Source organism: Anabas testudineus, chromosome 7, assembly GCF_900324465.2.
Source record: "Anabas testudineus chromosome 7, fAnaTes1.2, whole genome shotgun sequence".
In the NCBI taxonomy this organism is placed as follows: domain Eukaryota; kingdom Metazoa; phylum Chordata; class Actinopteri; order Anabantiformes; family Anabantidae; genus Anabas; species Anabas testudineus.
Genome location: NC_046616.1, coordinates 14,791,980 through 14,804,599, shown reverse-complemented (window position 1 = coordinate 14,804,599; position 12,620 = coordinate 14,791,980). Strand labels below are relative to the sequence as shown.

Genomic DNA, 12,620 nt, shown 5'->3' with positions numbered 1-12,620 from the left:
ACTAAAGATATTAGAGTGTAATCCCAGTAGAAAAAGAGACATGAACTGCATGAAATCTGGAGCTATGTTCTCTCTCACAAACCAGCACACACACACACACTCCTCCTTCCCAGCCAGACAAGAGTTTATAATACAGGTTCAGCCAAAAATGCTCAAAGTTATTATTATTCAAAAGGTCAAAATCAATTTGTTTAACAACCCGGGGAACAAAATCCCTCACAGGTTGTATTGTCTAAATGTCTGTGATTTAGCTAAAGCCTCACTACTGTGTGCCTACCTGTCTCCTATCTTTTTAGCCCTGCTAGAGAGCGAGCGCAGTGCATCAAACATGACGGTGCTGGTTGGTAACTCGCTTGGCTGGTTAAAGCTTTTTTTGTCCAGCTGGTCATAAGGAGCTGCACAGCCCTAGGGTCTGCTCCTGAGTACTGTGGACTCTTATCTTGGTTGCACCAATTCCAGTTAAACAAAAATATGTTCGCTGTCATTTTGTCTTCCTGCAATCTGCTTTTAAAATAACTAGAAAGTCAGATGCAATAAACAGATGTCCAATTGTGTGTTTTTCCTCTGTCCCTTATTTTCTCACTCTTGCCTCAGCCCAGTCTCCATTTTTATTCTCTTCTGACACGCTGTTATCACTAAAGGAACTGCCATTTGGAGAAAGAAAGAGGATGGCTGCAATACAAAACGCCATTCACCTGGTATCTCATTGGCCACTGATAAACAGGGATTCTGAATTCTGATAGAGGTTTGTTATTGCCAGATAAACAAAGACTCAAAAAGCCTCTGCTAACAAGACTGCACGTGCTGTATGTGACACATAGGGCAACTTTTTACAAGCACAGCGCTAATGAGCACAGATGTGTGAACACAGCCTTACATGCCACAACCTGCACACATAGATGTGCGCAAAAAAAACAAACCCAGAAACACAAGTGCAGTAAAAAAAATGTCACCAGGACTAAAGCTCACAAGTTAACAGTAAATTAAACATGAGAGTGTGGATGATATGAGCGCCTGTGCAACGAGAACAAAGCAGAACACGGTCTCAACAGCACAAAACTGAGACCCGAGGCACCGTGATAGGAAAACTAGAAGTCAAGGAAAACATTATCTGCAGGATAATGATCATTTTGCATAGTTTTTATTTAGTCAGTCAGATTGCAGCACAGCACAGCAGGCAGACAGGACGCTTTCAAAATAATTTCAGTACAAGGTAGTGGGGGAAGAGTGGAACTTTAAAAATATGACAAGAGTCTTGTTAATTGGTTGATTCTCCAAAAAAAAAAAAAAAGGAAACACAAACAAGGTCTGAAAAACATACAGTATGTGCATATAAAAATGAAAGTCAATGTTTGTCTTTATTAATTTCGACATAACCAAATGGTTAAAGACAATATAGTCTGTGTTTACAGCAAGTGTGTGTGCATTACTGTGTGTTTATGACAAACTGAAAGCCGAGACCAGAAGATTAGTCAGCAGATGCGGTGGGTTACATCATTAGTCACTCTGACACTCACTTCTGGCCCTAGCTTTACTGATGAAGCTCAACAAGTTTAACAGCTACCTCTCTCTTAACACGCAAACAGAAATACACACACACACACACACACACACACACACACACACACACACACAACCTCCTCTTCCACAATCCTACCGTAACTGGAACAAGAGAGGTTTAGTGTCTCAGGTCTCACTCCAGTGGGACGAGGTGGTACCGCATCAGAGCAAGAGAGTTGTGGGCGAGCGCGGAGCATGTTCACAGATTTAACAGACAGCAGAGCAGAAAATGGCCCACCGTTCTCCACGATTCAGTGGCTATTCATCTATCCACAGACCAAACAAATGATCCAGAATCAGACATGTGCTCAACACCAGCTCTTCTGGGCAGGTTGTGAATGGCAGGGCGTGATGACAGGGTGCCAAGTGTGTCATAGCAATGAGCTCAGAGCCATTTATGGCCTCTATGACTCTGACATTTAGCAGGATGCTGCAATTTGTCAGCCTCTCAGCCTGACTCACAGATCCACAACAGGGACGCTCATAAAACAAATTACCATTAGGTCTAATAGTGCCACATCAGAGAACTCTGTGTGTGTGTGTGTGTGTGTGTGTGTGTGTGTGTATACACACAGTGTAAAATTAATGATGTATGTATTGTTCCTCTCAAGACCATAAAATATGTGATAGAAATATATGATGACATACAAATGAGAAAAGAAAAGGTTGGGAGACATGAGGAATTCAAGAAACGAACGCATCAAAGTGCTTCACGGTTTCATTTCGTGAGACCCAATCAAAGCCAATTCATGACTTTAAAAAAGGAAACAATTGAAACAGCTCTTTGCTGCAGGTTAATTAGGCATTCAGTGAATAATGGAAACATGTATGCCTTTTACAATTGCGTGTTAATAACATTAATTATCTCTGCCTGTTACCATATGCAAATGACGGAACCACTCACATCCCTCTTAGAATGGAGAGCATTTTGATATGCTGCATCAGAGCCTTTGTACCGAGAGGCGCTTAATTTTCAAGGCCAGCAACTAGTGTAACTTGTACACAGTGAGTGAAGGAGAAGGAGGAGGAGGAGGAGGGCCCTCAAACTGCAGAGTCAGTGTTTCAGTTCATTCCGAACTGAAAGCGTGCATCTGCTAAACGCAGGACAAGTGAGGGTGAAACGAGGGTGTAATCTATACAAGTTCTCTGCTGCTAAAAAGCCTCTTTTCTCTGCTTCTTTGAACACTTAGGTCTCCATGTCTTTGTCCCTCTTATCAGTGATGTATAAAGGGCAGACAATGGCACAGCCAGTATTGAGAGAGAACATCTTGGTGGCTACCCTTCCATTAAGAGAATACCATCAGTTGTGAATCACAGTAGACACAGTCTCCTGAAAACTGCCATTTCTCTGATGTCTCTTAGCATTATGTGTAAAGTAGGGAAAGATAGGGTAGCGCTGACTTCTGAAGTACTTTCAAGTCAAATCATATATTTACTCACACAAAACAGACTCGATTGCAAATACACACACACACACACACACACACGCTCAGATCCACAAACATGCACTTGCACTTGCGCACACACACACACAGCTCACAACCAGATAAATGAGGTGTCTGCTCTGTTCTTACCCGAGCGTTGTCATAGTAACGATGGTGTACCAGAAGGAGGCTGGGATGCTGGTGAATTTGCTGGAGCTGGAACCCTTCTCTGCGTAGAACATGACGGTAGCAAAGATAATTATGGCCATAGTGAGGGAGAAGAGCAGGAAGCCCAGCTCAGAGGCACAGCTTTTTAGCGTGTAGCCCAGGATGCGAAGGCCCTGCGAGTGGCGGGAGAACTTAAAGATACGGAACACGCGGAAAACACGGAGGGTCACAAAAGCGCCGCTCACGTCCTCGTTGTCAGTCATCACCAGGCCAATGTAGTAGGGTAAAATGGCCACCACATCGATGATGCTCATGACAGACCTCATGAAGCGGTAGCGGCTGGGTGCAGCAAACAAGCGCATCAGGTACTCCACGGTGAAGATCATAACGCAGGCCGTGTCCATGCAGAAAAAGGCTACTGTGTATCGCTCACCACATGGCACTTCCTTCTGATTGGGCGCCGAGCCACAGGGCACCGTCTCCACCACATTGGTGATGACAGACACGGCGATGAAGAAGCCAGTGACGTAGTAGAAGACAAGAGCCATGGTGGAAGTGTGGGGGTTCTCGAAAGCCCGCCACATGGTCTCCCTGAAGGTCATGTTGGGCAGTTTAGCATCCTTGTTGTCCTCCTGGTCATCCATCAGACGCTCTGCATTCTCCCTCTTCCTGTCCTTGTATTCTTCATAGCAGCAGTCACCAATGATCTCTGGAACGATGCCAAAGAAAGCCAGCTCCTCATCGTAGGAAGAGATGCACTCGTAGCGTGGGTAGTGGAGCTTGCCTGTGCGGTAGAAATTGAGCACACTGCGGAACACGTCAGGGTCCCTGTCGAAGAAGTACTCTTTGGTCTCCTCATTGTAGAAGAACTCCTTCTCCGAGCTGCCCAGCAGGGTGTCTGGATAGCGGTCCAGCGTGTTCCTCCACGTCTGGAAGCGCCGTCCGCTGACATTGAGAACGATCAGTTCATCCTGTCGCTTGTTCTTCTCAGTGGGCGCCACTGGCATGGGCAAATTGGCCACAGGCATCCAGCCAATCGCTGCCGCCCGGGCAAAGGGAAGCCATGCCGCTACTCCCGCCGCCATGTTGTGTCCGGCTTGGGGCGTAGGGGGGAATAAGTCCAGCACCTTCACAACCAGCTTGACTTCAGCTTATTCACCATCTAAAAAGGAAGAGAGGTAGGGAGTTGGTAGGAATGCAAGTTTGATCATCGGGGTACAGTGAGAGCAATCAGAAAAAACACTGAGATACGTCAACGTCAAAGATGTGGGGGGGAAAAAAAAGTGAAACACAAAATAACAGAAATAATGTGAGCCAGTGGGAACAAGGAGCAGACAAAATAATGAAGACAAAAACAATCCAAGTCATACTATAACAAGGCAGCCTAGCTGAGACAGCAAAAAAGTATCTTTGATGGAAATAAAGTTGAAGATCGCACTTGGGGTGAGAAACGCTTGCAGCATGAAATAGAAAATATATCTCTATTTGATAGAGAGCTTTAACACGATTACAGGAACTTACTGCAATTCCCAATAAGCATCATCCTCCCTATAATTACTTTAAGACTAGATTTTCGGTTTCCCACTGTTAAGTTAGAGCCGAGGCTTTTACAGAACCACAGACCACTGAATCTTACAGTTAGAAAAATAATTTAAAAAAAAAAAAGGTTCAAGCAAATCAGCTGCATTACAAAACATACCAACATCTATATTGGTGGGGTTTTGATAAACGGAGGCAATGTTGCAAGGCTACTGTTTCCTTCATAGGGAGATAGGAGACATTAAAACCTGTTGAGTTCTACAAACTAGAAAACTGCAGATGCCTCTTCACTCAAAATTAATGAGGTTAGTTTATGGTTATGGCAAATTCGTGATTGAATCTGATACATAGCCTGACTCTGCTAGAGCATTTTCTTTTGACATTTCTAGATGGACAAACTGAATACCAATCCTCCACACGAAACAAGCAATAATCGTTCAATTATCCGAACAGGTTGAGCATCAAACACAGCTTCTATCACCAGCTCTGATCGTCGCCACAGTCGCACAACTCACCGATTTAAAATACTCCATCCAAAACAACGCGACCTTGGTCCACAGCAGTTTAGTTGGAAGTCGCAGCTTTGGTTATTTCTGAAAAGCGTGTTTGGAAAAATAATATATATATATATATATATCTATACAAGGAAAGAAGTTATTCGGCGAAAAGGGGGACAATCAAACTAGAGAAACGCCACTGCTTTGGTGAAGGCGAAAAAGTACCGGAGACGGATGCACCACAGCTGTTTCGATTCAGTTCCCATTATGCGTCGAGGAAAACGCTGAGAGGTCTCCGCCGTGAGGAGCGTTTACCTCGGCTGTTCGGGATGAGTGGTGGGAAGACACGAGTGAGGAGGAGGAGCAGCATCTCTCTCCCTCTCTCTCTCCCTCTCTCTCTCCCTCTCTCTGACTCTGCCTTTGCGCAGGGCGGGATTGTGGACCACAACTGCATATATGGGAAACCTGGATCTCCATCAGGTCTCGAATGGGTGCGCAGAAACTGGGTTAGTAGCTGATGAGGAGAGAGAGAGAAAAAAACAAAACAAACAAAACAAAACAAAAAAAAAAAAACAGGCAACGTGATGATGATGATACAACTTTCCGTCGCCACTCAAAAATGAATTAGCAAATGAGTTTCCTGCCCATCAGAGAAAGGAATTAACTGTCCAATAATTCATACAGTGCGTGCGCTCTGTTATCCACAGCGTGTATCCCAGCAGGGCCGCATCCAAGAGGAGCCCCAGATACAACATCAACTTGGGCCTTTGACTTTAACTACAAAAATGCATGTGGAGTTGTGTTTCTGGCCCCCAATTGACCAGTATCACTGTCTTTTTCTACTCAGGGACGTTTCTGGCTCTTTGGCTGCTAAATTATTCACTGTCCATAACAACTGAAAACAAATGCCCACTGCAGCTGAAATGATGGTATTAGCAGTGAGTGTGAACCAAAACACTAGAGTTGTGGGGAAGAAACTTCCCAAAAATGAACCCAATGTGCATAAATCAATGTTTTTAAAAGAGAAACTCAACGTGAACACACCCAAAGAGGCACACTTATTCAAAATGCTGTGACCCTGAACTCACCCAAATACAAAGGAAACACTGGCAGCAATTAAAAAGGAGCAATTTAATAATAATGTTCTTAGAAGTAAAAAAAGGAAGTAATGAATGTAAAGACATAGAAAGTAATTGAAAAAGTAATTTCAAATATAAACAATTAAGAATCGTATATTCGCAGCCTGTTCCAACAATCAATCCGCGGTCAACTGTGAGACAGAAGATATTAATTTTCGATCCACTATATCCACGAAGCTAATTCCAAAATCTATTTAATAGCATAAACTTTTTTATAGACTATTGATTTGGAATAATTATTTCTCACAATATGAAAGCTGACACTGAGGTTACTCAGGTCCATTTGGATCCAATCAGGTGTTTGATATTATTCACGCACAGATCTGAGACTTTAGGCAGAAAACCAGTTAAGATAAGTCTATTTGGATTCAGTTAAATCTGGGTCCCAGGTCAGGTCTTGACCCTCGACCAGTGAAAACCCTTGAGATATGTGTTATATGTAGAAAGAAAACATATTAAAGGAGATTGTAAGCTCCAGCAAGCATAGTGACATTTATTCAACCAGGCAGAAAGCTACAAAAACATAAAAATATAATTATGTTCTCTGAGTCTGAGCTGCAGTATTCTGCATCTCGATCTATGATATTTTCCGGCTGCATTTTTTCCTGTGTGTCTGTGTGTCTGCAGCATCTGGTGATCGTCTCTACATATACAGTTAGTTTACTAATGACGGCAAAGCAAAAGATGAATCTCTCAGATGAATCACTGGTTGCATTGAAGAGAAGCAGGCGCAGCATGTACAGTGAATACATCTTCTTCTTTAACATTAATACTGTAAAGTTACATTATGCTTATCTTTTTGGCAGGTGGTAAAGACCACTACTGTTCTGGCCTACTTATTATCCGTCTGATTGACATAGAGGAGTCAATACAGTTGGACTTTTTCAGTGCTTTACAGCAACATGTCAGTCAAGCTGACATTATGTTGCACTGCCATCAATGCTAATGCTCGTAAGTGGGAGAAGAGTAAGTTGTGCAAGTGCACGGTCATTTATATTCACACTAAGACACTCAGTGCCTGTGTCCTCACATTATTCAATACTTTGCAGAACAATATGCAGCCCTAATTGAGTCAGCTGGGATCTTACACACATACTGCAACACGTGTGGTCATCTCATTATGGTTATGGACATACATGTCCACAATATTAAAAATGTGTAGTTATGCATACAAAACATTAATCACTATAAAGTTACATTGATTTCATAGATTGGGTTCTTCTGATTTATATTATACGTAATTAGACATGGAATCACATATGAATATTGTGTATATTACTGTACATACACACACACATTTGTTTATATCTCTGTGTCCTTGTATAGCAAATCTTAAAAGCACCTTTTGGTGACTCAATTAAGTCCCTGACCGTAAACTGGCCCCTTGACAAAATAAGGAACGGCCAAAATGACCTCACCCAGTGAAAAATGTCCCCACTCCTTAAACTCACACTGGCCGTCTCAAGAAAACACACACACACACACACACACACACACACACACACACACACACACACACACAAACACAATTGTTCGGACACATCAAGTCACATACACACAATGCAGGGAGACTGGCCTTTGCAACTGATGAGTCTGTGAGCGATTCCAATAATTCAAATGTCACTGAATAACAAGGTGGGTTGGATTTCATGGTCAACTGCCCTCAGTAATTACATGAAGACACAAAACTGACATTAGAATTCTAAATCCTTTCTGTCCTGCTGTGCCTCAAGAAACAAATTAGCGATGTTTCCTTGACAAAACGTTAATGATGAATAGTCTAAATGGGGTACATTGTTCATATCATCTCCCAGTAGTGAGTCCACCGCAGATCATCGTCCATTTCAACAGGACAATCTTCTGGACTACCTTAGAAATAGTTAGATTATTAACCTTACTGTATAGTTTTACTGCCTTCATGACATTTTTAAAACCCTTTAAGATCTAGTCTCCCCCTATGGTTCTGTGAAGTAGTTTAGCCTCTGTGAAAGAGGTGACTTAAAGAGTCGCCGGTGGCCCTGGAAGAGAACGCAGCTCTGATCTGATCTACTGAGTGCGGTTTACTGACAGAAATGCTGAGGTAAAGGTGACAGTTAATATCCCTCTTGTATTGCTCTCACTGCTGTTACCTTGATAACTGCCTGCTGATGGCCACCTCAAGGCTGTCATACACACACACACACAAGCACACACTGGCATTGAGTAAAATAAATGCAACAGCATTAAAATGCACAATCCATATTTCCCTAATTTGCACCTTCTTCACATGAGTAAATTCAGAGGCTTTTGTTTTGACAGTGCCCTCATTGTGCATTTGTTTGTTTGCTGGCTTCCTTGAGTTCAATTATTCATAAATTCCCCACAACGTGCCTTCTTAGTTTGTCTAATCCCCATTAGGTATTTGAAATGTTCCTTTGGGGATTTAGTTGTGGAGTTTATCCTTGGTGTGCCAAACACTGACTTGGCAGCTCCTCTGTCTACTGCTCAGAGAGGTAGAGGAGATTCGGTGGCATAGTGGGTTTGGGGGTTGAGGGAGATATGCTCTTGGTCCCTTTCCAGCACAGAAAGAGACTTGACAGCAGATCTTGCACCCATTCCAACCCTGTAAAATGTCATGCTTTGTCTGATGCCCAAACTGAGTTGGCTCCCACCAAGGGAGTGCAGTGTTGCCAGATCAGGCTCTGTATACCAATTTGAATCAACTTTTGTTTAGACTGTATATAAATATATATATATATCACTGAGTTATGAAAGTTGCAATATGCATTGCTGAGTTTTTACTTGTCATTCAAATAACTTGATTTACAGTTGAAAGAAACATAGTCATAGTGTATAGTCTGCACCAACATAAGGAATATATGATACCACTAGCCTCAACTTGAAGTGGATCATGCCATCATCACTTGCATAACTGCACCTACACTTACCTTGAGACACCTGGGGGCACAGTAAGGATTATGTTTTTTTGATTTCTCAAGCAAATTCCACATGCAGGTTGACACTTTCCATGGATTACCTCAGTCTGCCTTTAGAACTAAGACAGGAGTCTGCAGCACAGGTGCTCCACAAGGGGACATTTCCATCTCCCTTTTATCTTCACCCTGAATACCTCAGACTTCAACTCAGAGTCCTGCCACCTTAAGAAATTCTCTGATGACTCTGCAGTTGTAGGATGTATTCAGGGTAGCAACATCTTAGTTTTCCAGAGAGTGGTGGCCAGCTTTGTAGACTGGTGTGTGCTCAACTATCTCCAGCTCAACATGTGCAAGAGAAACGAACTAATGACTTCAGGAAAACCAGAACTCCTATCACAACTCTTTATATCTGCAGAAAGAAAGTTGAGGTGATTTCTTAATACAAATACCTGGGTGTCTACTTAGACAATGAACTGGACCAGACAAACTCAGCTGCACACAACAAAAAAAGCCCAGAGCTAGCTGTTTTTACTGCCGAGGCTCAGGTGCTTCAACGTCTACATCATTCTGCAGATGCTCTTTGAGTCTGTGGTGGCTAGAGTCATCTTCTGTGCTGTTGTTTGCTGGGGCAGCTACATGAAGGTCAATGAATATCTTTCCCTTTTAGTAAGAGGGATGGGAACTGACAACATGATCATAATCATTACTTACAGCATTATTTATGCCATTTACTGATACATTACACCCCCAGTACTGTTGCTCTGTTTTTATATTATGTTTTGTGTATTGGTGTCATTTTGCATTTGTGTTGTTGTGGTTGGTTTTTTTCAGTTGTGGTCCTTTCTTTTTCTTTTGAACTGAGAGTAAGTCCCTCTGGAATTAATACAGTTTTTGAATCTTAAAATAATTCAGAGGTCACTCCAGTGGCTTCACAAGTTAAGGCTGAGTTTGCAGCAAGTAGGTAAATTTCCATTCAGTTTAATTGAGTTTATTTATATAGGACCAAATCACAACCAAAAAAAAAGCAAATATAAAGACTTTAAATAGTAAAATATATGTTAAAACTTTACTGAATTAAAATACAGTATACAGAATGATTATACAGACCGGCGGATCATTCTCACCCTCGGTCACTGATGCTGGGAGAAAAGCCCTGGAACTCACCTCGGACTTTCCAGTCCCTGTTTTCATCATTCTGCTCCTTGGGGCAGAGCAATCAGAGGTGTAAAGAGGTCATTGATATTCTAGACATATACTGACTCTCACAGAAAATCTAGCACCAACACACACCCATTCTGTTAGGTCTTAACTAACCTCCGTGGTAGCATATGCAGTCCCTACAGCACCGTGCTGTAACATTTTCATGGAATCCGTCTGTATTCTTTTATCACACACAGCTATATATTCATAAATGATGTATTACAGATCTACTTAATGTGCCAAAGGCACCAGAAACTACGACTACACAATTCTTCTTTTTTACACCTTTAACATTTATGTTACCTCACATTATTATGCACATTAATTTCAGCATCACACATATTTTACTTGTGCTTTTTACTCTGCCTTTGTCTGCCAGTTATTTTGATAAACTGATCCTTTGGGAAGGCCACTCATTTGACAGTTTAATAACCAACAGGTTTGTGTATTCCCCATGCAAGAAAATTAATTACAGTATAATCTGTTCTTGATAAATAGAAGATGGTAGCTTTAAATTTCCCACTCTGTCGGTGCTTTGAGAGAGTAGAGTGGTTTTTTTAAAAAGCACTTTGTCTTAAAAGTTGGAGACTAAATGCCAGAGTATTGTTAATGGATTCTGAATTGTTGCTTGTGGAGCATTACTGTATGCATCAGCCTACTATATTGCAGTTCGATGAGTACATTATACTGAAATAAGAATGCTACATCCTGGATATGGATGTATTAAGGACCATGTGATTATTACTGAGGGCTCATATGGGTTCTGCATATCTTCTGGCAGATCTTCTTACGGGCCAAAACCCGGCTCGTTATATCACATAACAAACATTATCTTAATGACAAACAGCAAATGAGTTTATGAAGGTCAGGGCTGCAGTAGCATGAGACCAAAGAGGGCAGAAACCTCATCTAGGTTCTGATAGATGCAGCTAAAGCTGGGACATGTAGTCTGTCAGTATGCCATGAATCTTAATGGAGGTCTATAGATAACGAGAGGGAGGCAAACAGGAGTGTTCTAAGCAGGTATGAGGAACAGTCCAGAGGCATTGGTTCAGATTTGACCCAACTACATCAATTCAGTCAGTAATTAGCACAGTCTGACAGTAAAACCAATAAAATCTGTTAATATAGATTTGACATAGTTTGACATCACATGACAACCTTAACGACACTATATATTAACTGAATAAGTAACCCACATTTCTTAGTGCATTTTAAACATTTCTCTCCCGACTTTCAAAACCTGAATAACTTTCTAACAGTGGATTTCTTTCAGGACTGCGTCTCCCATAGAGCACTGTACTTATGGACAGGAATTAGCAATCTGTCATAGCTCTACCGCCTTAATCACTCACAGACAGTGCTGATCACAGATCCGTAACACACCTATACACCCATACGATGGCATACTTTTCTTTACAAGGCCAGGAATTTAATATAAGGGATGCCTTTCTGGCTTTAATCTAAACACCTATCATAGATCCTTCATACATATGCTTTGACGAAACCAATGTAGAAAAGTGTAGATACATCATTTATAACAAGTTCTGTAAGGATTTCACCTTCAAGCAGGTCTTGTGCTCAGACTTTGACTTTTGTTTGTTTACTATGTCTATATGCAAATAGCCAGCTGTGCGGCTCTAGGGGTCATAACATTGCCAAATCCTTCCATTTCTTAATGATGGATTTCACTGTATTCCTCCATACCCTGACTTATGCTTATATTTATACTAAAAACACTGCATTCAGGTGATGTCCATTCAACTAATTGTGAAACTAGTTTAACTCATTCTCTAAATATTTTTTAGAGGCATCCTTTTTGTTAATGTGATATAACTGCAATCAAAATACTGGTCAATGTATCTGGTAGTAGTATTCATGACATTATAAATAACACCACCACCTTAAACAAACAAGCATACACACAGCTATCTATCCTGTCAGACAAAATATCTGGTAGGTTTTAGGTTGGATGGAGCATTTTGTTTCTCCACTCATCTCCTTTCCCAGTCAGTGACTCATCTGCAATTCTTCTAAGTGAGATTAACAGAGCGCTCAATTTTCATTCCAGTGGCTCCTGCGCATCCAATTACCAAACATATGCAACCAAAGATAGTAAATATCAAGGATCACATAAATTGCTATGCAGATATTTGGTCAGGGAAATCAGTCACACCA

The 12,620-nt window shown here is 41.6% G+C and overlaps 1 protein-coding gene across 2 annotated transcripts in view; it reads right to left on the bottom strand.

The window, feature by feature from the left end:
* Nucleotides 1-5,492, bottom strand: part of LOC113167986 (potassium voltage-gated channel subfamily D member 3-like) — an 82,591-nt gene extending 77,099 nt beyond the window's left edge. For both annotated transcript variants that reach the window (XM_026368997.1, XM_026368998.1), the window contains exons 1-2: nucleotides 5,207-5,492; nucleotides 3,135-4,314 (exon numbers count right to left, since the gene is read on the bottom strand). In XM_026368997.1, coding sequence (XP_026224782.1) covers nucleotides 3,135-4,237 — 1,103 coding nt within the window. In that variant the 5' untranslated portion in view covers nucleotides 4,238-4,314; nucleotides 5,207-5,492. The remainder of the gene's footprint in view (nucleotides 1-3,134; nucleotides 4,315-5,206) is intronic.
* Nucleotides 5,493-12,620: the final 7,128 nt, after the last annotated feature.